General features: G+C 38.5%; 1 protein-coding gene across 1 annotated transcript in view; it reads right to left on the bottom strand.

Moving 5' to 3' along the window:
• TAFA5 (TAFA chemokine like family member 5) overlaps positions 1–27,510 on the bottom strand; it is a 311,857-nt gene that overhangs the window by 70,783 nt on the left and 213,564 nt on the right. Inside the window, exon 3 of the mRNA XM_062599727.1 lies at positions 9,627–9,754. Coding sequence (XP_062455711.1) covers positions 9,627–9,754 — 128 coding nt within the window. The remainder of the gene's footprint in view (positions 1–9,626; positions 9,755–27,510) is intronic.

Here is a 27,510-nt window from a genome sequence, read left to right as displayed (position 1 = left end):
ACTTTCCTCCCTAAGTGCATCATCTGTAAGTTTGACACCTACCATAAGATTTCAGGTTTTGCTTATTTGCATTAGACATCCAAATCTTACAGCTCAGTTAAACCCTCTGTAGATCTCAGCTAACTTCTTTTTAGCTACACAAGGAAATTAAATACCTAATTTTCACTGATGACTAGGCTCTTCCCCTCCCTCCGCCCCCCCCCCCCCCCCCCCGCCACTACCTTATTTTCATGATTCACTGGTCAGAACTGGCTCTTTGCTAGCTGTCTTCAGCTGCATTATCACATGTCCAGCTAGATCTAAGAATGTTCCTCGAAGACAGTCTTTTACCATAGGAACACCCTATTCATATCTCTGAGTTTTATGTGACATCCAAATTTTCATACTCTAAATAGAGATGTCCAATATCCATCAGCAGAAATAAATATTTATTCAGAAATCAATCGGTTACCATGTTATTCACATAGGGACTGCATTATAGTTCAAAAATATAATGTCTGTGTTTATATATGCTTTAAAGCAAATGAGGAATAGTGGACCAGTACAAGAGAGCAGAGAAGCTATCTTTAACGTCTCCACTCTAGAATAGCACAGCATCCCCCACAGTTTAGGATATGGGCTTTCAAATATCTTAGAGTATATCCCCCCCAAATAAGGGCAGGGGACATTAAGGTATTCCCTATGAAGGAAAGGAATGCTTTACACCTCAGAGACAACTTTTATAATTCTTCACTAAGTGGAAATGGGGAAGCACGGTGGTGTTAGCTGAAAGAACTAACTAGATACCCAGCAGCACTTGCCGATGGCCCAGCAGGCATTGGAACTGTGTAGATAAAGGTGCACATATCCCATCAGCTTTGGCCCAAGATAATTTGAACTGCTCTGTATCTGAGTTGTTTCAGTCCTGTTCGACTCCCTCTTCCACCTAAACTATGTATTCCCATCCCTTCCTTGAGGCAGCATTTGTACTTGTGCAAGTCTGGAGGACTGTATTCAGGATTTGATGTGGCTGAAAATTAACCTGGCAAAAACAGTGATTCTTGTTTGGCATTCCCAGGCAGTTCCAAAAGCACTTAGTGTCTACCCATAAGAGAAGTCAGGCATGTATAGCTGGGGGGGGGGAAGTGAGGACGGGTCTGGGGCAGTCTGGAATTACATGGATTTAGGCTACCATGAAGCTGCACTTTTAGTTGAAACAAAGGTCCAATTCCTCTATATCTTGCTGCTTTGTTTTCCTGTCCCACCCTCATTGCCTGGTTTTATTTGGATCAAGTATCAGCTAGTCTTATTCACTTCCAACCTTCTGTCTCAGTCGTGTAATGAGATGGCTTATGTCTAATGAAACACAAGTCTCACCACGGTATTATCGTGTTACAGTAACTCTGCAAGTCGAATTGCCTTCCTGCATACCCTAGATGTTTATATGCATGTGAACAGGAAAAGTAGATGAGAACAAACTCTCACAGGTAGGAGCTAACTAGATTGATAAACAGCCAACATTATCCTTGAGGTCTGCTCCCAGGGTAAAGAAACTTGTGTGCTGACATAATGCTGCTAAGTATCAGAGCGATATTCCAGATGTTTAATGAAAATGTAGCAGGAGAATATAGAAAAACACAAATGTCTGTTATGTGCCTGCTTTCCACATATTTTCAATATCACTTAAGGACTTAATATCTTTTATGCTTTTGAAAACATTTCTAATAAAATAAAATTATACCTTTCTCAAATCTGTCACTTCCTGGGCCACCTTGACCTACATCAATGCAGTTTTTTAAAACTATTATTATGTGTGGTTTAAAGCTCCTCAACTTCAGTCAGTTTCTTGTTGAAATGACAGTTTCCAATGGGATAGGCATTCCTGAATAAATTTTCAAGAGTGATTTTAAAAAATAATGCATCAAAAGAACTATCAAAATTCCTGTACTATCACATCTATTTCATGTTCTTTATTCATTGACTGTTTTGTTCAGTCCAAGAATTATAGCTTGTTTTGCATGATTTAACAGAACATTTTGAGGGCATTCTCAAGAAAGAAATATTTCAAAATAGATATATATGTGTAACAGATTTGTCTTCTAACATTTGTACCATGAATATTCACACTGTGCGAAATTGATGTATAATATTTTTAGTATCATTTTAAATTCTTGATGTTAATATGACACACCAGTTTGCAGCCGTCATTGTTTCCCACTAAATGCCCATCAAAAACCATGAGTATATAACTATACACTCTTTGATTTATAGTGTCAAAAAGAAAATCCCACAAGTTTATTTCTGTTCTTGTAGTTGCAATATTTTTTTCCTGCTCTATACTTAAAGATTAAGAAAGAAATTTTATAGGCTACATAAAAATATACAATGAAGAAAATCTGAGATCTCTGATCTTTTGTCATTGTTGATTGATCTGAACCATAAATTGGGGACAATGTTTTCTGCTTAGTCTTTTATCTTGAATTTTAAGGTAGCTACTACGTCCATGCCCCAAAAATACTGAATTGGAGACTAGTGGATTAAAACCTCTGATACACTAGCTGTGGATAATGTGAGAAAATAGTATCAAAAAAAAAAAAAAAAAAAAAAACACAGAACTATTTCTCAAATTCTGTGTTGAAGCTTTCCCATTTTTTCTCCCCAGTTGCATTATCAAAATCAGATTTTTCTTCCATATATCCAACATATCCTACAGTCCTCTCCAGTTCATCTACACGGCAGAGAGCATCTTCTGAATCAACTTTTAAAAAACAGTCTGTTAGGTTACTCACAATGAATCAAGAATTTGCAGCGTATTCTTCAGGTTTGTTTTCCCAAATAGTCTCTTTTTGCAATCACTTATTAAATTAAAATTTATGTTCTCATATTCATACAAGAAATTAGAACTTTCAGACAAATGTCAATCTATCACAAATCATACCAAACCACTTTAGGAGTGGCAGGAGTGGGCAACACTGCATGAAACTGCCAGGTTTAGCGGATGAGGAATGGGATTTAGTGGCTTAACATAGCCATCCTGTGACCTAGCATATCCTGTGTGGCCCTCAGCTGCTGTGCTACAAAATCACAGAACCAAAGAAGGTGACTGGAGGGTGCTTCTGGAGATCACCTAGTCCAACCCCTTGCTCAGGCAAGGTTGCCCATAGCAGAGTGCCCAGGACCATGTCCAGGCAGGCTTTGAATATCTCCCGGGTTCTGAATATCTCCACAACATCGGTGGACAATCTGTTCCAGTGTTCAATCACCTTCACAGTAAAGAAGCGATTTCTTTTCTTTTAAGCTTGTCTCAAACTGTTACACTTATCTAAAACAAGGGTTAGAAACACAGCTTTTTACCTCACAGAGATGTAAGACATCCAACACAAATGTAACTTGCTTCAAAATTAACAGAAGGAAATCCACTCCCAGTACTAGAATGATGACCTATACGTAAATGATGACACGACTGTACAGAGTTAAAGCAAAGGAAACTCTGTTCACAGCACAGACATTTCTTGAAAGCCATGGAATAAATAATTAGTTGAATCTAATTGCCAGTGATACAAATCTACAGCGTGTACAATAGAACACATGGATGTGACATATCAAGAACAGATATTTTCACTTATAATACAAAACTCAACGCTAGCACTATTAGGAGGAATATCAAATTAATCAAAAATATTATTATAAGGTTCAGTTAAATCATGTCTAGAGTTGATTCTGTAGATATGCAATTATTTCAGAATGTGAGGTTAATTATCAGTAATCTAGTTCTGGCAGTACATAAGTATGCTCAAATATGCAAATATCATGAGTTTTTAAACTTAACAATATCTACAGAAGAGATGTTCATGTCCTGCCCTTCCTCAACTTAGTGTATGAACACATATTGTAGAACAAATATAGGGAAGTTCACTCTAACTGCAGATGCATGCTGGGAAAGACCCTGGAGGAAAGAGAAAGAGAGAGCAGGAACTGACTACACATGTAGACCACACACCTTAAAGAACTCCTGTCACGGGTGCAATTTCAGGACCACCCTACCAAGACCTGTGTTATTCCTAGAGGCCTATGTTATACATAATGCTTGATGAAGCAATGCTCTCAGAGATTATGATTGTCTAGACAACTGACAGCAGATGTTAAGAACATAGACATTTTGTAGTAACATTAATGACTGCGACATTTCTTAAACTCGACTTCCAGCAAGAAATTCAGAATGAGCATGACCAATGATGGTCAGAAAGAGCATCAAGCTGAGGAAATTATCTGTCTCACCACATAAGGGTGTCTTATAGAGCCCTGATACCTCTGCTACTGGTGAGAACATCCCTCACAAGGCATCACATGCCATTATGATGAGGGCCACAAAGAGAAAAAAAAAAAGAAAAGATTGAGAAGAGATAGGGACTTACTATTGTGTATATATATGGACAAGCATTCTGGTCACTCAGCTTAAATACAGCTAAAGATTCTGATCCCCGAACCATCTTGGCCATGAGTAATGGAAAATTCAGGATCATATTTTCCTGCTTGTTTCTTATGACAAATCTTTGGATCAGGATGAAGGGGTACACCAACTTTATGAAAAATACTCTCTGTACTCTTGGTCTGTATGTAGTATTCCTGTTACAGCTAGGTCAGTGAGGGAACTGGGTGGATGAACTGCTGATAAGTGGATCAAATGCATAATGTATCTGTTCCATAAACTGTCACTCCACATACAAAAGGGCGTGTTTGCCACGACATGGCATGGCATGCCTGATTCATTCCACTGCTTTAATCTGGTAAAGGGTGAAGGTTTATTTGGGTGAGTATGATGTCCAAAAATGACACTGGGGGAACATCAACAAACTCCCCAAAACAGCTTAACCAAAAGAAATCAGTTGACCTTTGGTGATGTGAAATACACACCTAGAAATATTCAGATCAGGATATAGCAGAGGCTAAGTACAGGAATGCCAGAGTTATGTGAGTACCTAAAAACAACATAAATATCACTGACAAGAACATTTATAAATAACTATTTGTATTTTTAATTTACTTTGAATTTATAAACCTCTTAAAATATGAACTCAGGACTTCCAAATTCACTGGGCTAGGTAGTTAAGGAAAGTTAATTTTATGTTTACTGCTGGGGAAACTGAGGCAGAGATGTTTAGTGACTTACCCAAGGCCACAGAGGAAGTCACTGTCAGAGCCGGGATTAGAGCTCAGGAGTTTCTGGCTCCCAGTCCCAAGCTCAGACCACTAGACCATGGCCTCAGGACATTTCCAGGTCTTCAGTCTAAAAGAAAGTAAATCCTCAAGTATGTTACAAATATGTAACATATGTATATATATATTTCTTTTTACTTTGAAAATTGAAAGAAATAATATGAATGAGGACACATTGCTGGTAAATCAATGATGAAAAACAAGCTAGTACATCTTATCTAATTTATCTTTATCATACAACTGTGTATGATAAAGATCTGCAGAAAAAACTTCATTTAAATTGCAGCCAATACAAACAACTATGGTATTTCTCAGAGTAAGGAACAAACTGCCTTTCCAACCCAGCCAGCGTGTCATTTATATTAATGGCAAGGAATGTTAAGTTGCTCTGTGTGTAAGTAAACTCTATTAAAGAAGTCACGTCCCTTGGTGAAGCTAGATCCTTAGTAAATTTTACTAGCTAAGCACTCAGCTCCATGTCAGAGTAATTACACCTTTTATCCACTGTGAGCTCTCTCTTAGCTTCTTCATTTCTTAATTTCCCACTTCAGCTAATTTAGCAGTAAAATCGCAAAGGTTTAGAAAGGTTAGCTACTGAGGAACTGGCGCATGAATGTTCTGTTAAGCTCCATGCATTGAAATCACATCATGTAGAAGAAGGAATTAATTAAGTAACAATTAGGTAGTGATGGATCATTGACAACATATATACACTCTGGTGCTAAAATTAATCTCCCCTGTAAAGCCAATACATTGTGTATCTTCTCATTTAGACACTGGCAAGTTTTGTACTTGAAATATAAAAGAGCAGCAATATCTGGGGGAGGGGGAAAGACATATATTCTGGCACTATTGAAGCTACATACTTTTTGGAAAAAATTGAATAGCTTCCTTTTTAAAAATAATTGAATGAGTAAAAAGAACAGCAAAAGTAGAACAAATTTTTTTTAAAGCAGGTGATTTCAAAATGACTGTAGGGACATTTGTTATATGAAAGTGCTTAGTATGTTCAAAGTGCTAACAATTGTGTAGTATTCGCTTGCTTTCTTCTCTTATAAGCATCTTCTTTTACAAGTTGCCATATTGTTTCCTTGTATTGACAGTCGACTGCTTAATATTTAGATTGGCAGTAAGCCCAGTCAATCCTCAGTTCTAAAAGGCTCTTAGCAGATGAAAAATCCTTGGTTCATTCACACCTTGTAGAAAGGATGACAGGGCAGAAGTGACATCCAGATCCATTTAGAGTTTACTTTGAGTCTGATTCTCCTTTGCCTTGCACCTTGTGTAGTCATTTATAGCTGTGCAAAGTGAACACAAAATGGATAAAAAACACTGCTACTCATGTGAGGAGAGAATTCTGATTTGGTTGCATTATTTTCAGTGGTGATTACAAAAAGTGCCAGGCATTGAAAAAAATCTGGCTCTGCACAGAAAGTCTAAACAATTTTAACACAAAGCATAGAGTGGCAGCAAGCACTTTCCAAGCAACTTATGGAAATTGCACTTACACTTTGGAGAAAAGGGTATTTTCATTTGCTGTTTGCTTGGCGTTTTCATAGAAAAAAAACATTAAATGTTGAACTCATTATGGAGAGAATCTTGTTTCTTCCTTTTTTTTTTTTTTTTTTTTTTTTTTTTTTTTTTTTTTTGGCAGAAGCACGTTTAACTCTATATCCTAAAGTATATTCTCACACAAAAAGTGACTCATTTCCTGGACAAGGTTTCCACCACTATTACCTTTTCATGTGCTACTTCTAATACCAATACTTAAAAGCTGTACTTCTACACAGACATCTGAAATGAATGTAAGAGTTGGTATCATCATGACAGCTGCTTCCAGTCCATCAGAGTTCAATACTGTTCTGCTTTTAGGAAGGTAGCAAATGATTTTCTTCAGCATTTACCAAACAGTGATGTCTCCGCTACGTTATGTATCACCCCTATGATAATACAAGACCTGCTGCTAAGTATCTTCAAGGTACAAACTCTCATTTGCAGGAAAGGCCTGAAAATATTAGATTAACAACAGTGTGTCCAAATTGAAAGTTAACAAATTAAGAACCTCACTCTTCTATTACTGGAGATATGGTCAAGAATTATTTCAACTGAATATTAGACAATTAATGTGTAGTAATACACTTAATATATTTGGACATTAACTACCCCAAGGTTTCTGATCACTTTTCTGGCCCTTCCCAGGATACTGCTAATCCCTTCTGCTATACTTAGGTGCCAGCATTGGCCAGGCAGCTCGGCTGTGTTGCTTATAGAAGTTACTTGACTGCAACAGCAGCTGCTGACCTAAGAATACTGCTATAAGAAATTATGCCTCTTGGTATTTCTGTTTATTTGTTTGACGATTTGTTTGTTTGTTTTTAAATGGGTTTTATCATAGGCATGCACTGCATAGGGTTAATAATGTAAGACACAGTTTTCCAAAATTTCCCTTACTCCTCAACCAAGCAGCCACAGACCAAACATACATTTCTGATTTTAGTAATAGTGTGTATTACAGCTTGGGGTTGTTTCTTATTTTGTTGCCCCCTCTACACACCATCCTTCTGGATTCAGAGCTTCTTGAAACACTCTGAGTTGCTAGTTTGGCTTGACTGAAAAGCACTGTGTGTGTGTGTTCATGTGTCTGTATATGTGATACCAACTGTTGAAAGCTGCTTCAAGTTATATCATGGCTTATGATCAGAGCTGCTCTACAGCTGGCTCTTGGCTGAACCTCTCCTCACCGATGTAGGATCACCGATCTCCATGTAGGATAGAGTATGCTTAATAACATTGCACTTGCTATAGCCATAATCTTAACAAGATGGGACATGATTATGATTTTATTTATGTTAATCAAAATCATGAGTAATTCCGTTCATGTCAGTAGTAATAAAGGGCTACGCAAACAACTAAGAGTTCAAAATTGGGCTTCTGGTGTTAAACCCGAAAGGATATAAACTGAGTCTGGATCACTTTGTTAAAGATAGATACCGAAGCATAGATCTTCTGTTTGCTTACATTACTCAGTCATTAGCATAAACATCAAATAAAAAACTGTAAGGATCACTGGAAATGTGCCACAGTACACGAGTTTTCTGCTTTACCTTTAGTATAGAAAATACTGCATTCATGAGATTTAAGACACTATTTTTGGTATGCCAAAGTGATCATAATATTAGGTCTCTTTGCCCTTGGAAGTTCCTGTTACTACTTCAAACATTTATTTTCTACCTTTGTTTTTATGTCACCATTACATAACTTGAATGAAAAAGATCTAAAGGTAAATAATATTTCAGTAACACCTCAAAGAGTGAGTTAATTCTGTAGTGCTGTCAATTCAGCAAATTATGTCTGACAAATGCAGGAGTATCAAAATAGTGATCACAATTCATGAAGTTTGTTTGTAGATATTTCATAATATATCACTAATCTTCTTTCATTTTTAAAAGTGAAAACATGCTAATTTTCCCAAATACAGGCATTCTAAAACAATGAAGGCTTTGCATAGTGTCTATCTCCTGATTAGACAAAAAATTGTACAGGGCATGATGCACCTTAATTTACTCCTCACTAATAAGTATTTTTATGATAGAATGGCAAGTAGAGCTTAAGATGAGATATACTTGAAATTGCACTTATAGGATCAAGCTCTCTGTAAACCTAAAAAAAAATTATAGTGAGAAAAATGTCATTTCAAGAGGTCTAGCAAGCTCTCAGAATGTTGCTCTATTACACCTTTTCAGATCTTTTCCATTTTTTCAAGCCAAAGAATTATTGATGTTTGAGAACATATTCTAGAAATCTAGGCCTCAGAAACTATCACTGCCATATACACTGTCAGCTTCATTACAATTTCTTCAAGTGAACCCAGGACACCGTATCAGATATTTGAAGGTTTTATCACCAAACTAGGACCAAAAGGAAGCTAAAAGAAGGACACTCTTATTATGTTTTCCATAGGCCTCACTCATTGTCTCATCGAAAGCTGTCTGTGAAACTTGCTTTTTCAGTATAGTGGGAATAGCAAAACTATTTCCTACCCAGTTCCTGATGAAAGCTTTCTTTTCACTATGCTGAACTGATGTGTTCAGTTTTATGCCCTACACTTCTCAGCATAAGAAAATTCTTGTATAATAAAGCAAAACCACAGAGTCTTCAGGCTCAACAGAAATGTTCTATAAACCACTAGTCTCTTTCAAGTAAACTTGTATATAATTCCCACTCTTAGCAACTGTGGGAACTATACATTTTTCTCATCTTTATGTTAGCACAGATATGTATTTCAATGAGCCTATTTGGGCATATAATTTAATTATAAGGCATCAGACCTTACATATCTGTGCTGAAGCACAATTAAAAATCTCATTCTTTATTTTTTAGTAAACTACAGTGAAAGAGAAGCTGAAGTAATATAAAGACAAGTGGCCTACCGTGGTTGTCTTTATCCGTCCCCCTGGTTGTGTGCAGGTCCAGCCTGATTTATTGATTAGCAAATCACAGCCTTCTCCTTCTAAACATGGAAGCATTTCACACCACTGTTTTGTTTTGATAATTCTTGCTATGGAAGAAAAGAACAAGAACAGTTGGCAGAAGGGTTCACATTTCACTTATCTCTGAACACTTTCTTGTTAGAGTTGTCTATTTTCATCATCTGATAATGCAGCCATAGGTTATGATGTAGGCAGCCTGAGGCAATTTACAAAATTATTTACAACACCTGCTGTGTCAAACAATTTCATAATAAAAATAGAACCTAAAAAACAACAGCAAAACACAAGACAACCCTCTTGTAAGCAAAAAGAACATAAAAATTACCTAATTTTCTAACTCCACGCCCCCCTATCGTTGAGGGTGCTAATAACTGAAGATTTACTGTTATTATTAATCACTATGATATCCAAAAGTGACTTAAACTGAGATCCATTGTGTTAGATCCTGTACAAACCTGAACAGACAGTTCTTATCCTAAAGAGTTTGCAGAGCAAATAGACATGAAAGACACCCTGGTGAGAGAAAAGCTACAATAAACACGGGAACGGCAGTGACTGTGGAACTGTGATCCTCAAAGCAGTAGGCATGGTTAGGGGCACGAATGAAGAATGTAAGAAGGACAAATATTAAAGGAGGTAAAGGCTAAGAAATTGTGGGGAAGGAGACAGTAAGCAGAGGGAAAAGACTGAAGCATAAACCTTATTACACTGTTATTACAGGGGAAAGGAAGTTGCCAGGCAGCTCCCTCACTGCAAGGCACCGTGTTGCATGCTTTGTGGCTCTCGCTAGCACCTGGTGTCTCTGGCAAGCTGTTTCTGCAAAATCTCCTCAAGGTCACGTAGCAAGCAATCTTGGAACAACAAAGCTCTGACTGCATTAAACAAGCTGTAGAGGAGCTGTAGGCAAAGATTCTTTTTCTTCAGAGAGGGAAAGTGGGGGGGAAGGTAATTTTTGTGTGTGTGTGTCTGTGTTCCCCTCTGCAGTATCTGAGTTCCTTCTGGCAGAGTATCAAGCATTACGACTAATACCTAACATTTCATTATTCTTTCATTCTCTCTCTGTAGTCAAAACTTTATGGTGGAGTGTTGAGTTTGGAATACATATACAGAGGTGCGCTCACTTTAATGGTATCACATGTTCATGCTAAGTAAGGCTAAGGCCCCCAAAACACTTTATCTTTTACTGAGACTAGAATGAGATAAGGTTCTTAGTGCATAGAAAATTGTCCTCAGTTCCTTCAGAGATGATCTCAATAGTAATGGGCTTCACCTTGAGAAATCTCTGCCACCTTAATTCCTTCGTAAGTGTGCTCAAGCATAAAAGGGCAGAACAACTGAGATATTCCATATACGAGGACACAGACTGTCTTCCCCTATGGTGATGTGTGACACCATTCTCATGCAGCAGATCTTCAGCAAACACAAACCCAACAAAAAAAGAAACACAGGGGAAATGTTTAGAAAGATAAGTGTACAAGAAGCTTATGGTGCTCCAAATTAATTTTGGGTCCAAGGGGCTTAAAAGCAGGCCTTTTTAACCTGGTAGCAGTTCCAGCTGTCCCTGCTCACCTGAACATGAGATTCAGCATCACTATTTCCCTGACTTCCTCTGTCTGAAACTACTTAAGAATACAATTCCCAATGCTACTAGAACATGGCAACAAAGAGAACTATAATTTAAAGTCTTTTAATAAAATCCATTCCAATATTTTGATGTGAACAACTTGCGCCCTCAGTCCCAGTACAATTGCTGGTGAGCTCTAGCAACATAATGAACACTGATTTATTTCAGTGAAAGCTCAATCTGAAATTCATATTAAGATTTTCATTATAAAAAATACTTTAGCTCCCAAACCTCTACATAAGAATTGGCACTGATCATTAGACAATTTATACCACTGAAGGAATTACTCCCAAACAATTTTCATAGCCACAATTTTTTTTTGAAGTAGATTCACAAAGTTTTTATAGCACATATTATAAATAAATCTGGATTGTGCTTGGGGTCCATAGGCACTACTCTACCAAGAACTGATCATAGCAGTTTTCAAGGGTAAAATCTCCTATGCAACAGCTAATAGTCTCATTCTTCCTGAGGAAAGGCATGCATCCAGTTACGTGCTTTACGGAAAAAGCTCAGTAAATTAACAACAAAACTCACCCACCTGCATTCACACATTTTGCAATTCACATATCAAAATGGCTGTTTCTGTCAACATCTCAACAATATGAAGAATCACTGAAAGACTGAATAGTCAGTTAAACTCCAAAATACATATTAGATTGCCTCTACTGTCTCCAGTGGCAGGTTTTCCTGGAAATAGAATTTTAACTAATCTTTAAAAAATATTTCTTTTTTCTGTGAATTACTCTTGGTATTTGCTTGGTTGCTTCCTCAGAATGGATCTATCCATTATATCACAAATATATGGAGTCCTTGCTCAGGGTATTGGCTATATCCACACAAATTTAGGACATCAAGAGAATTTTACAGAACACAACATTTTAAACATTTCTGTGTTAAATGCACAGACAAGCTTAGGCCCTGAGAATTCAAACATCTTATTGTTGCATGGTGGGGGAGTGAGGGAGGAGGGGAACCTACTCAGTTCATCTAGTTTAAAGTAAATCAAGATCAAAATGGTTTATTAATTTATTAATGCTAGGCAATCAGTGAATTATACATTCAGGATCAATATGAATAGCACTAAACGCTAACCACAGTACTTGGCACCCGCACAATGTTAACTTGTAAATTCCTAAACATTCCTCCATAACTAATCCACCCCCGCACACACACACCCGCCCCCGCCCCGCCCCGCGCTGCGCCCCGGCCGCCGCCGCGGAGCCGCCGCCGAAGCCCCGCGCGGCCCCGGCGCGCCCCGGGCTCCCGGCGCTGCCCCCGCACCGCCGCCGCCCGCGCGGGGCAGCTCCGCACGGCGCCCGCGGGCAGCAGCAGCGCCGCCCGCCCCGCCGAGCCCGCGGCGCCGCCGCCCCCCGGCCCGGGGCTCCCCCGCCCCGCTCCGCTCCGCTCCGCTCCGCCGCCCGCCCGCCCGCCGGGAGCCCCCCGCCCGCCCGCCCCGGGCCGCTTCTTCTGCCTCTCCGGGGGCTCGGGGCCACCCCGGCGGTGACTGCTCAGGCCGCCCGGCGGACGCCTCCTTCTCAGCGCGACCGGTTTGGGGGAGATGACCTCCAGACACTGTTGTATATTTGTACACACACACACACACACACACACTATTCACACTCACATTCCCCTCTTAACAAGCACTGCCACGCAGGCCATTTGCAAAGAACAGGACACGCAGGCACCCTCACACTTCTTTACAAAATGAAGTTTTTACAGGCATATTTTTCTGTTGAGTACATGCAGCCACATGCATTCCCAGTGCCCAGGCCATGGCCATATCTGTGCGATTATGCCTGTTCTTGCATTTCTGCTTTTCAGTTTGCCCATTATAGCAGAATGTCACAGTGAAACAAAATATGGAATCTACAGAACAAAGTATAGCACAATTTTATCAGCGTATTATCAGGAATTTTCATCAGTAATTTAAACTGAGTTACGCTAGTCAAAGCAAAGGAATACAATGTACTTCCTGAGGCAGTATCTTTGCATTTTTACTGTATATATTCACTAGGGGTGAAATTCAGCCCTATGCAGACAGACAGCAAAAAGACTATCAGACTCTTGGAAACCACTCCAAGCTCCATTATAAAGAATTAAGTGGCACTTAAATGATACATAGGCTTTGTGCAGACCTTCTGCAGAGCTCTGCACAAGAACTGAATTTCATCTTAAGAATCTGATCTGACACTACTTTGTGTCTCCTAAGAAGGGCTGTGCCCCTTCACTTAAACTGAAGTTAATAGGAACTGATGGTGCTCGGCACACGGTAGAGTTGCTTTCTTGGATGATACCGTTGGAACTGGGAACAAATGGAGCCTGTCCAAGGGCTTCTCATACAAACTATCTGGATGGGTTCCAGGCAGGCAGAGGTTACGGCGACAGGATGCCAAGCTACCCGCTAAATTGTTCTTAACTCTTTGGTGTAATAAAGCATTTTGCAATGGATTTCCAGTTGTTTGTGGAAACAAAAAACAAACAAACAAACAAAAAAACAACAGAAAAAACCTCTGTGTCCACAATTGGTGTACCCAATTTAAGAATGTCTAACTTAAAAATGTTTCAAAACATCCTGGATGATTTTCTGATAAATATTGCAACAAGGTATGTTCTGTCACTAAGCTTCTCACCTGCCTTAGTCTAATATATACTTTTCTACAGAAAAAATTATTTTCCATACTTTCTCTTTTCATATTTGCTATTCATTCAGACTGTCATCAGCTGCTGCATCTCACCACTGAAAAGAATGATCTTTTTGTGACAGCAAACAGAGAAATCTTGTTCAGCAGCAGTAAAAGCAGAGACTTACAGCCATCTAAAAACATGTTACACTAAAACAGGGAAAAAGATATTACATATCTTTTTTAATGTTGAAGAAGCAACTTGGTAATAAAAAATTATATTACTTTTTCATTAAACAAGAATACTGGTAAAAACAGTATTTGGACATGGAGAATGATTTCAGAACACACAGTACTCCTAGACATGACAACTGGCATGTGAAATGAATATTGGCAGATCATAATGAAAAACATAGTATAGGAACCGAAAGAAAATAAAAACAATCAAACAAACAGATAAACAAACAAAAACTTTGCTAATGTTTATCAGCCAGTTCAAGATGCCTGAAGTAGAGGAGTGGAAGATTCTTTGTAGTGGACAGCAGGGAAAACTACATGATTCTTAAGTGAGGGCTGAGATCACTTATCATTCTCATCTAATTGAATATAATGATGGGTGGTCTCCTTCAAATTATTTAATTCTGGGATAGGTTGTAGCTCTTAAAGCAAGATGTAAAAAATACATAGGAAAAAAAATCCTTTCTTGATTTTCATACATTATTGCACTATCTTTTTCTTTGCTCTTTGAAGAAAGCTAATCACCACAGCTGATCCCAAAGTTCAGAAATGTCTTTGGCTTCATCAGTTTAGTAGCTAGACAAACATCTTTATCCTAATGATGTCCTTCCTCTTTTAACTCTGAGCTGGAGCCACAGCATTTACTACTTGATTGCTTCCAATTGATCATTGGTTCCATCATCCTATTCCTCTTCCAACCTCTCTGTTCTCTGTACCTCATGTTTTTCTTTTTTTCACTTTTTCCATTTTACTCAGTTGTAACCTCTCTCCTTTACTATTTTAATGTTTTGCTCCATCTGCTTCTCTTGATTCAGTGCAAATGTGTAAATCTACTTATCAAGGATCTCAAACCACTTTGCAGAATTTCTTAAAATAGCTACTTTTTACTAAACTTAGTTTAGCTGGTTTATGCCTGATAAATGATGATCATTTTCCCCATTTTGTACAGAGGTTCATCACTTTCCCAGGGTCATATAAGTTGCAGAGCTGGAAGCAAAACCTGAGGTCTCAAAACTCTTGGTGGTCACTAGCAAGGAGACCTTTCCTTGCCCCACTTTTCCTTCAGAGAGAGAGCATGCTCTAATATGTATATATGAGAAATTAAACAACAGAAAACAATTTTATGCAAAGTAATAGGCTTTTAAAAACATATATCAGTTAAATTGCAGTAGGAGGAAAGAAGCCAGCAGAAACACAAACTGGATCACAGTAGTTTAATAAGACATTACAGTCATGAACTGTCTTTAGAGCAGCAATTTGACTGTAATAGCGTATAAGCCCCAAACATTAATCTATTTTACTATACAACAAGGAAACATCACAAACCTTAGATACCTTTTACAGCAGTCATTCTGTTCCACTTAGAAATTGGAAGTAGTTTTAATTCACAAAGAGTATGCCTGTCTCAATTATTTATAGGATATCTAAACCAAAGACTATTTAATCCTAAGAACAGCAATATAGCAATGTCTAGGTACCATTTTGTCATTCTGCTCTTGCTGTCAAGATTGGGAAGGATACTTTAGCTGAAGTGGCAAAATGTGTGGAAAAAAGTTATCTCCTCCTGCAGGCAAAACAGTAGCTACAAATTGACACCAAGTAACTAGATGATGCCTAAAAGGCTGCACCATGGGGCAGAGGCTTTTTCCCTTAGCTCACCTCAACTATATTATCAATAGGAGAAAAATCTTATTGCTCTCCCCAGCTATGACGAGGGACATTCAATATTAATCTGTTCCCTGGAAAAGGAAAAAAGACTTGGTTTGCCATAAATAGTGCAGATTACACCATGCAAGATGCATATGAGGGTTCAGCAACAACAAGTGCTGGGTCCTGCACCTAGGGAGAAATAACCCCATGCACCAGTACAGGCAGGGGGATGACCTTCTGGAGAGCAGCTCTGCAGAGAAGGACCTGGGAGTGCTGGTGGATGACAAGTTGACCACGAGCCAGCAATGTGCCCTTGTGGCCAGGAAGGCCAATGGTCTCCTGGGGTGCATTGGGAAGAGTGTTGCCACCAGGTTGAGGGAGGTGATCCTGCCCCTCTACTCAGCCCTGGGGAGGCCTCATCTCGAGTACTGCATCCCGTTGTGGGCTCCCCAGGACAAGAGAGACATGGAGCTACTGGAGAGAGTCCAGAGTAGGGCTACAAAGATGATCAGAGGGCTGGAGCACCTGCCCTATGAGGAACGGCTGCGAGAGCTGGGCCTGTTTAGCCTGGGGAAGAGGTGACTGAGGGGGGATCTGATCAATGTGTATAAGTACCGGGGGGGGGGGGGGGGCGGGGGAGGGTGCCAAGGGGGTGGGGCTGGACTCTTTTCCGTTGTTGCGTGTGACAGGACAAGAGGTAATGGGCACAAACTGAACCATGGGAAATTCCGCCTGATTATAAGGAAGAACTTCTTTCCTGTGAGAGTGACGGAGCACTGGCACAGGTTGCCCAGAGAGGTTGTGGAGTCTCCTTCTCTGGAGATCTTCAAGGCCTGCCTGGATGCAACCCTGTCTAACATGCTCTAGGTGACCCTGCTGAGCGGGGAGGTTGGACTAGATGATCTCCAGAGGTCCCTTCCAACCTCAACCATTCTGTGATTCTGTGATATTTGGGAGGAGCAGGACAATACATAGGGGATGCCTTGACTATCTCCAGGTTAGGCAGTCATCTATACCATCCTAAGCTAGGGCTGCCTAAGAGACACCTCTGCTAGAAATGTGAATGTTCCTGCAGAACTGAGCCATGGCATGAGAGGTTGCTCAATTAAGCTGTGTCTATATAGGAACTTACTCAATAAACCAGAGCAGCACTGGCTTAACTTTAAAATCACTGCATTTAGCAAAGCATTCAGGTGTCTGTTTAATTTTAAGAAGGTATCTAATGTTTTGCTGAAACTTCAGAGAATTCTGTAAAAGAAATACATACTGACAGTTTAGAAAGGAGAAAATCCAAAGATATCCTACAAATCAGAAATGATTATTAATATAAATAGATCTCCAGAACAAAAAACAGAAGTTAAAAATAAAAATAAGCAAACAAAAGCTGAAGTAAAATCCAGAGTCAGGGAAGATTCTGATGAAATTCACAGCTCTTGGCTTCTTTCCTGTTTATGCCTCCAAATAGCAAAATTTCCTCGTTATGATGTCTCAAACAATAAATAAATAAATGATAAAAATAAACACAAGAGACTAAGTGTGCATGAAGACAAGATATTTGACCTTTTGTAGTGTATAAACAAGCATGTATTTACCTGGCCTCTATCTTTGCAGCTCATCTTTGGAGACTTAATACTACGTGACTTAGTGATCAAGTGATAGGTATCTTAGATTTGGCTACATCCAATTTTTAAAATATTTCTATGAAAGAAATAATGTCCTAATAACGAAAAAAAATAAATTCTTACAAATTAGTTTCCCAATCCGCTTATGTCTGTTTTCATTTTAAGTTTCAGCAGCCAATTTTCTTCTCTTTATAATTGCCTCTGATTTGAGATTACATATCTCTGTACATCATCAAAATCCTAGCCTTTCTCTGGCAATTACTACAATTGCTTACAAGGAAAAGTAATTCAGCAAATATAATACATATTTTTCAGCTGCTTATAAAGCAATTTAACAGAAAAATATAAGCACACACAAATCCAGTATCATTTGATCTCACAGGATCACAACAAGCATCGTAAGACCACCAGTGCCTGAAGACACACGCTCCAGGCTAACAAATACAGGCAAAAGCAGACACGAAATTCAGCGTGTGCCTGAATATCCAAAGATGTAATATCCATTGCTTTTCCGTCCGTGAATGATCTAGTACTGCATTGTCTGTGAGCAGTTAGCACTTGCTGTCTAATAAGGGATGCTAATTGAACGCCTACCCCTAGAGAAAGCCCTTGTCAGGAGTCCCCTGTCTTCTGTTTCTGCCCCCCGCTGTCCCGCTCCCCTGTATTCAATTAGTGCATTGGAAGCAAAGTAAGATTTACCACAGACCTGATCTGTGATATGCCAGCAAAGAACCCTTCTGAGATCAGGTTTTCATCACATTTCACTTTGCTGCCAGCACACTCAGAACAGCAAATTTAACTGGAGAGGGACAGCAATTTTAGAAGCAAAGAAGGGGATCTGAAGACAATAGCAAAGGAAAGAGATGAGAGAGAGATATAATGGAAAGTAACAAGAAAACAGTTAATAGAAAATAGAAAATAAAGAAGACAAGAAAGCAAGGAAAATGAGGACAGCACAGGACAAAATCAGCTATAGGTAGCAGCTATTGAGGCAGCTGAATAAGGTCAAAAACTTATGCAGCTTATTCAGTGAAGTCAGTAGGACAATGTGGTAAGGGAAGGCTAAGGAACAAATTGATTTTTTTTTTAAGCACATCAATTCCAGTCCTCCAGATATGAGCACAATACTGCAGTGGAAGACTAGATTCACTGCAGTTAAAGGAAGAATGTGAAAGTACAGGGCAGATACCCATCAGCCTCCTTGTATTAAACAGGCAAGTAATGCACAGGTAAATCTAGACAGCTGTGGAGGAGGAGGAAGGAGCCCAACAACTCCTAGCTATTTAGTACGTGCACATACTGGGGTGAACACTGTGCCAAGAACAAAGGTGGCAGCTACAGCAGGGGAAAAAAAACCCCAAAATATGTAATAGAATATACGGAATTAGTGCCATAGAAAGAAGTTGGGGAGTGGAAAAAAGAGAGAGAGAGAGAGTGATTATGAGGCTGGCAGCAGGAAGGAAGGGAGATCAGGGAGGTGGCAGGAAGTTTATAAACCAGCCTTACCAAGGGGCTGTAAAAGGGCTGAGCTTCAGAGTGCAGATACATTTGGAGATGTGTAACAAAGAATTGCTTGACACTTCACCCCACCTACAGTTTCACATATGACTGCAGAATTTCTAATGCAATACTCTCAGGAAAGTCAAACACTTTGAAATGACAGACAAGGGTCAAAGTCCTCCTTGGGACTTTAGCTGGGCAATGCTCATGTACAGAGGGTTACTAGGTATGTTCAGCTCTGCACATGGTCAATAGGAAAGAAAAAACTCAGTACTCTTCCTGTGGCAGCTCTACATCCTTTGCTTGGACAAGCAGTGAGACTCTACGTGTGCTAGAAATGAAATCAATTATTCTTTAGTCCTTTAAAGTCAGTTCTGATAAATGCAGTCAATATTCTCCAGGTGCACTCAAGACAGAAGCATTTAGCAGATTGTTTCTCCTCTGGCCCACGTTGCCATTGGTACTTTCCAAGCCCAGTGTCAGCTTGTACACTGCTGCCATGGTGTGTGCCATGTTGGCGACATTTTTCTTTGCACTGAAAGGGATAATAATTCTCCTGTTCTCAAGTACAGTGGGCTTCCTCTGTCAGCACCCACAGCAACGGGACACTTTACTCCCCTTTGTCATGTGTGTAGGAATAAAATATGCAAGCAAATTGAGCTGAAATATGGGTTTTGATCACTAGCATGGAAGGAGATCAACAGCTGTTCCAATGCGAACAATTTAAAGTCTTAGAAAAAGAAACTCAGTCACAAGGCTGTACTTACACCATGCCCCCCGTGACCTATTCTGCTATTTTATATGACTAGATGCTGTGTACAGAAAACTGTAAACACTTTTGGGTCAGCCTGTGACTTTTTGTTTTGATCAAACAGTACAAATAGGCTATGGCTATGCTGGGGATTTTAAATCAATGCTGCACCTTCAGAAAACTGTTAATAAATTGAGTAAAACAGGTAAAAACAAAGAGGAAGGAACGCAATCATGCGATATCACCTTTAACGGTGAAAATACAATAAATATAATCAGTTGTGATTCTTCTGAAGCTTGCGCTCATAAATATCTTTTTGCTATATTTCTTTGTCAGCTCCCCAGGAATCTTGCCTCAGTGATGGTAATCATAGCAGCGATGAGCTCCAGATAGCTTGAAAACTGGCTTTTTGTCATGACTTCTGCTTCCATTTACCAGTGTTACACCAACAGGAGAGCAAATGAGTTTAAATACAGCATAGATGTTAATTCACACAACATACACCAAAATAATAGGCTGTCCATGGGAAGCTCTGTTCCATACGGTTGTGGTATATATGGGCAGTCCTGTCAATCACAAATCCTGTCAGAAAGCAATCTGACATTGTGATTATGCAGAGCATGATTTCTAACCGATAGATAAAGTTTTCACGTGATTTCATTTAATATTGCTTTTCATATAAACATAAAATACTACTGTTCCTTTCTTAGGACTTACGAGGTACGAAGCTTGGACTTTTGCCCTCCCTTTTTTGTGCTTAATTTGGACAATTACTAGCCTCAAAACTGAGCAAAGCTTTCTCTGTTTATGCCTTAGTATTTTAAAAAAAATCAAGTTGACAAATGATTGCCTTATATTTTATGCAAGGTTTTTATTTTAAAAAGATACACAGTGCAATCCATTTCCAAATTCCAGCTAACCTGGGAATATTTTTATTTTTATATATGTAAAGTAAAACACACAGGACCTAATTTCCAAAGATGCAGCAGATTCTACTCCATAAAAAGTCTTCAAATGCATTATAATATAAAATATATTAAAATAAGAAGGCATTCTATAACAGAAATAGTCAATGATTAGAAGGAACAGTCTTTCTCTCTTCATCTAACATAACAAAACTTTATCCATTGAAACACATCCAGCAAATCTACAAACACCCACAGAAGCTATTTTAAAGGTTAGTATTCTCCCTCTGCCCATCATTATTAGAACGTATCACTTGAAATTTTCAGAATTATTTCTGTGAAATCAGACAGACCAGAAGGATTGGTTACAGGAGGGGGATATAAAAAAGGGGGAAATACTGCCTCTTTTTTAGGGTTGGAGATGCAAATGTTCATATGCCCCGGACACAGTGCTGGCAAGCTGGGGTCCTGACCTCTGTCAAAAGCAGCACAGCGCGGGCTGGTTGGGCCAAAGGACACACTAAAAGCACTGATAATATTTGCTGACTTTTTGTAAACTTTATGAACTTTTGAAATAAGGTGCTGTAAAACTTTCAGTTCTGCAGCAACTACTGAAATTGTTAAAAATTAGACTGTCAGACACAAACCATTTGACCAAGACAGGCCAGTGAGAGTTAAATCATGTTTCTTTATTGCCCCTCTTTACAGGAAATGTGATATATTCACAAATTTGAGGAACAGAAACAACGAATTATACCGATCTAATCTGATCTCCAGCATAATGAAGGCCACAAAATTTAACCCAGCAATTCCTGTAATAATCTCAATAATTTCTGACTGACGTACAACATACCTTTCAGAAAGATATCCTCTATTGATTAGAGGAGAATGATCACCTCTCTACTAACTCTTATGGCAGCCTATAAAATTTGCAAGGGCAAAACTCCTCTGTTCCATGGATTTTAGTGCAATTTCTATTAAACTCCTTTCTAACTCTCACAGGAGTATATTGGTTTTCCCCTACCAAATCCTGCATTACTGAGGGGTGTGCTGTCAGCTACAATCAGGCCATGCGCTTGACAAAACACTAGGTGTTCCTACAGATTAATTAGGTCAAATTTAAATCTCTTACTACTGCTTTATTTTTTTAATTTTTCCCCTTTTATTTGGAAAAGTATATTCAAGTAAAAAAATTAAATAAATACATAAATAAATTAAAAAAAAAAAAAAAAAAGGAAAGAAGAAAAGGACTCCATGCTGGTGCTGGATATGAACAAGAATTTTAAAACCCTCACAAACTTAGCTTGGTATCTGTAATCCTAGCTTTTAAATACATGATTGGAAGTAAGTTAGAATACTCCACTTGCAGGAATTTTCATTGTTTCTTCTAATAGTAATTTGTCTGCAAAAGAGCTTTCTCAACAAACTTAATCTTACAAAAGCAATGGGCAAGCCTTATTGGAAACATTTATATTCTCTAACAGTATGAACAGTACCAAGTTTACAAGTTCTGACTCAGGCAAAACGTGCAATGGGTTTCTGGAGGGTTGCTGTCAACACAGTGCCACTTGGCTAAGTCTGCAGCGTAGAAATAGCCACTTGAAGATTAAGAAACCAAAACTGCTAGTTCTTTCCTCAGTGCAATACTGAATTAGCTATATGTTTGTGTAGTTTTGACCTTTTCAACATACCAAAATAAAAACATCTTCAAGATGTCTTCTCAGGGACACTCAACTAAATTTTCTACACTTTCTCACAATAGATCTAAAATTGTCCTTCTAACTATCTATGTCTGCATAATTATGTATATATGTCTTTTTGGATGTATTTATGCATCTGCTATATTAGCAATAGAAGTTTTTGTCACCCTTTTCAAGAAAATGATTTATCTCTGGTCAGAAGAACACCTTGTCTAACTATTGCAGTTGTACAGGAATAACAAATCATTTTTATTAAATTGTACAATATTGTGTGTATGCTGTCCAGTATTGGACTATTTACATGGGCAAGTTGCTAGAAAATTAAATAGAGAATTTACAACACGCTATCCAGTCTTCACTAACTCCTCTTTAGATGTACTTTTGTTAGCCTATTTCTCATCAGTATACATCATTTGCTGCTTTGGCAGATAGCTTGCAGTGGCTGAGGAAGCTTGTTTACAGTTGGATCAGGTATCCCTATTTGTAAAATTTGCAGCACACAGGTGAAACCTAGGGAGAGGGATTTTGAGTACATTAGCTTTGTATTATTAGGTAGAAAATTGGTCATGGAGTTTTTTTTAATTCCTCTTTGTTCATGAAAACAGGAATCAGTATGTGTTTTTAGTAAAATAGAACTTTTATTCAGATACCCTGTGTCATTATCATATGCTATATCTTAAATAATCTGCAAATTCCTGAATTTTGACTACACAGGTGAAATATTAACTAATTTTAACCATCTCTTATAAGGATATTGAAGTTCACCAATGAATATAAAATAATCCAGATAAGAGATAATGATTATCATGGAAATAGAGATAGTAGTTTGATATACAGTATTGAAGATTTCTAACAGATGGACTACCTGGGACTTCAAGCCTGCTGGAAATTTATGCCTCATCTTTTTACAATGGGGCAGAGGCATGTATAAAGGACAAAAAAAAAAAAAAAAAAAAAAAGAAAAAAAAGAAAGAAAGAAAAGAAAAGAAAAGGACAAAAAAAGAAAAGAAAACAGAAAGAATCCATTTGCCATCAAATCCTCCAGCATTTTTAATGTAATGTAAATGTGATTTTTTCAGATTTGTAGTGGACACTACAGCTTCAGTAGTGTGTTATACTATATGTACGATCTTGACCACTTGAATCTGCACAGCCTGTTCAAAAACAGACTGCCAAAATGCCAAAGACTTTCTTTCACTTCCAGTGAGGCTTAAGTTTTCTTTGTGGCACTGCTCATCTGAATCACTGCCTGTTTCTTGCTTACAAAACATTCATATTCAAAGCACCATTAGCACAATAGCAACGAACAAAGAGCCTTTTATGCAGACATGCTACAACTTCATCTCATATACCCTTTACAGGAAAAAAGATCTTTTTTCTTCTTTCCAGTATCAGTGAAGCACTCATGCTCTGCGAAAATAATGCTCTCTTTCAGTGCAGATGTGACATGGCTGCGCCTTATGTGAATCTACTGTATGCACCACTGAAGGGAGGACTAGGTGACCTAAAAGATCTTTCTCATCAGTAACTTTGTGGAAGTTCATGCTATCAGGAATTAAACATTAACAGCCAGATGTAGGATTTTGTGTAGAAACCGCAGAGTGCTTCCACTGAAAGTTTTGCTTCATTTTTCCCTGCTGTAAAGGACAGGAAAAGCACTTTTAGCTCTGTCACAAGTACAGACGACAGAACACAGAAGCACAGTGATCACACTTGAGTCTTGCCTAAAAATACTGCTAACGCTGAGCAGCAGTGAGAAGGAGGGAGACCCTGCGACCACGCGACATCATGAATTGGCGGACTGTGCTGCCAGCGCTACACGCAGTCGCCACACTGGCACTGACAGGGGCACTGAAGTTCCCCATGAGGTAAGTCCACGCCTTTACAGAAAGCCGTAGATACGGCAATCATATTAATTAGAGCGCTACAAGCACAAATTGAATTGTTTTTATATATCCTCCAAAGAATAATTTAAAGCTAATTCCACAAAACAAAGAATTAACTACAAGAGAGGGGGTCAGAAAAACACAGAACACAACACTGAAACAGTGGAATATCAGCATTATCAAGGCATTTTACAGTAATGTAAAGATGCAGGACAGATTTGAGTAATCTGACCACCCAATAAAGACCTTCAACATCAGATAGTCACATATTTCCAAATACCTGAACTACACAGCCCTGCGACATGTTAATACACTTGATTATCCCCTAACAGCTACATCATCGTCTAGAATGCGTTGTCCCTGGTCCCCGCTAGCGTAACACACACTAGTAAACAAGAAACAAGAAACCACCCCTCAAAGGCTCTTGTGTGCCTTTATTTCACACTGAATAAGCAGGCACAGCACAGCCTGCTGCTAAGCTTATCCTTACCAGTTGGCTGAAACATGGATAGGCTCATGGTTACAGCTCCTAACGTGTCGATCAGCTGACCCAGAATAGCAAAGGTTATGGCTAAGCAACACAAAAATTACTATAGTGGATCAAACCTGAATCAGTTCAGTCTTAGCCCCCACCTCTGAGAGCAGCCTGAGGGACATACAAGAACCCGCACCAATAGCAACTTCGCATTTCGTATGTTCTAGAATCAACCGTTCCTACAAGAAATCACTTTAAACGTTTCAATGTTTCCCCACATTTTCCCAGTTACTGCTTTGCAAGCTGTTCATTAAGGGGCAAAGGGTGGAAACTGCACATCTCTGAGGAGCAATTAACTTCTCTGTTGATCCCCTGAGGTGTACGATTGCCATAATACCGTAAATTATCCCAAGGAGAATTTGTCATAATAGATCTAAATTGATAGCATTTTAGAAAAGGTTCACGTATTTGTACTTAAAGATGTCTTTTCTTTTTAAGCTATTTGTACCGTGAGTTTGGAAAAAAAAAAATCTTTGTTTTTCTGTAATAATACAGAAAGCATCACAGCTGCATCACAAGACAATCACAGAAAAATCAAGGACACAGAAAAAACAAATGTGACAAATCACATATTCTTTATAGTACTGCCTGAACAGAAGAGGTATGTCACACATACATCACACTTTTCTCCCCCACTAAACATAAAACCTTCCATGAATAAGCCTGATTTGCTAATATACTATTGTATTCTATTCATCCTCTTACACAGCACTCAGCCCTGCAGTATGCGAGTGCCCTTCTGTGGGGCTTGAGCAATGTGACTAATATCTGTCACATGCTTGTTCTCTAATTCACTCCCCAGGGCAAAAACAGAGGCAGCGAGTGCTCTGCTTAAGACTTTTTTTTTTTTTTTTTTTCCTTGATGCACATGCTTATGTTAGGTAAAGCAAGTCAATGAAGCAAACCTCATACTTAGTGTGGAAGGGGCTGAGTCTTGTCTTTAGTTCTTGTGAAAATTTATTTCAGGCTGTTAGGTCATTACCCATGTTAGCACAGTCACATACCAAATGAGCCCCCTTAATGCATTCTCCTTCCTGTCTATTCTTGTAAATAAATACATGTTTAATTATATTAACTTCAGGAGAGTTCTCCAAACATCTATCCTTTCAACCACAGCAGCTTTCAAAAGAACTTCTGAATTGTAACAGAAATAACACCCAGTTCCTGAAATTCCTGAATATATCCCAGGTTTCAGGCATCCAAATGCATTTAGATTCATTACGTTAGGAGAAAGAACACGACTTCTGTCAGGCTCACTTGAAACTACTCTGAATATTGGACAAGGTTAAAGATGAAAATTCTAGTGAAGCAATGTGTTAAGATTGGAAACATGCAAATGAAATTAAAAAAAAAATCTAGATCATAACAACCAGTTTCATCCTGAGTTACTTCAGTATCTTATCTCACTGGGGGTGCTACTGACCCACCCCCTTATTTACCTGGAAGGAACTGCCTACAGGAACTCTATAATGTATATATTTTTTTCTAGTTCTTTATTAAAAAAAAAAAAAGATAATATGGGAACCTGTATCTCCCTGGCAGCTTCTCTGGCTACTCTTTAGTTTGCTCTTTTACTTTTAATCCTACAATTTCATATATTTTTGAGATAGTTAATACATATGTCATGACAACTATTCATGCATATAAGTACATGTGTAGTAGATATATCCTACAAAATATATCCTCTATAGCCTCTACCTTGCTCTTCATAGTGCCACACGTATTAGCTGAACAGCAAGATAACAGTTTTGGCACTGAGAACATCTCTTGAACCTGCATCCCCCCATACTGTTTTGTTAATGTGAAGAGCTCAGGTTTTCATAGTTGTTTGTGCAGTCAGGGGACTTCAACTCAGAACTTCCCTTATTCTGACTATATTCCCTAATTCTCATATTCTGACTATATGTCACTGACTTCCTTTAAGATATGAAGTGAAATTTAAACATGACTTAACATTTTCTTGCAGGTGATGAACACAAGTCTGTCTGCCTGTCTTGCAGTGAGATATGTTGCCAAAGACACATACATATCAGAGGAAGACTTTTTAAAGCATTTCAGGATTCATGCATCAGTCAAAGTTAGTCAAGGAAGTTAGCTATGGCTCCAGCTCAGACAGTCAAATAAATAGAAAAGCATTCATTATCAAATTAGTTGACTAATTAGAACTGTGGGCCAAGAGTAACCTGGAAGAAAGATTTTGAAAGATATTTTTTAACATAATGTACAGAGAAATGTCTGAACAGTACAGTGGATAAAAATAAACCTTAGTTAGAAAAAAATCTCTAGTTTTAGTGAGTCTGATTTATCATCAAAGGCTTAGCAGAAATATAATTTTTAATGACTATCTCCTACAGTGAGAATCACTGAAGTATAATTCCAAACTCCCCCAAACAGTTTTTAAGAGCTCTGCTTTCATATCCCCTGTGATTTCTTCCAGCAAACTACTAGAACAAGATGCAACTTTAACGGCTATCATTCCCAATATAAAGAGTATGCATTCCTTTTTTTTTTACAACTGATATAAACCAGAATAATTTCACTGAAAAAATGAAATCAATTTAAATTAGCTCTAAATCCAGAACTGTGTATGTTTATGAAGCATTGGGATTTTTCATTCAACTTTTCTATTTAGACGCACATATGACCTGTACAACATAACCCATGGGAATTGTCTGAATTCATCACTCTTCCCATATCAATATCTGTAATAGAAATAGAGGAATGTTTTGGAAAAGCAAAGAGAAAATCCTGAGTTTAAAATTTTCAAATCACAACCACAGTTTTGGTGAC

This window comes from Rhea pennata, chromosome 1 (genome assembly GCF_028389875.1).
Source record: "Rhea pennata isolate bPtePen1 chromosome 1, bPtePen1.pri, whole genome shotgun sequence".
Taxonomy (NCBI): domain Eukaryota; kingdom Metazoa; phylum Chordata; class Aves; order Rheiformes; family Rheidae; genus Rhea; species Rhea pennata.
The sequence above is the reverse complement of the archived record's forward strand: the minus strand, read 5'-3'. Positions and strand labels throughout refer to the sequence as shown.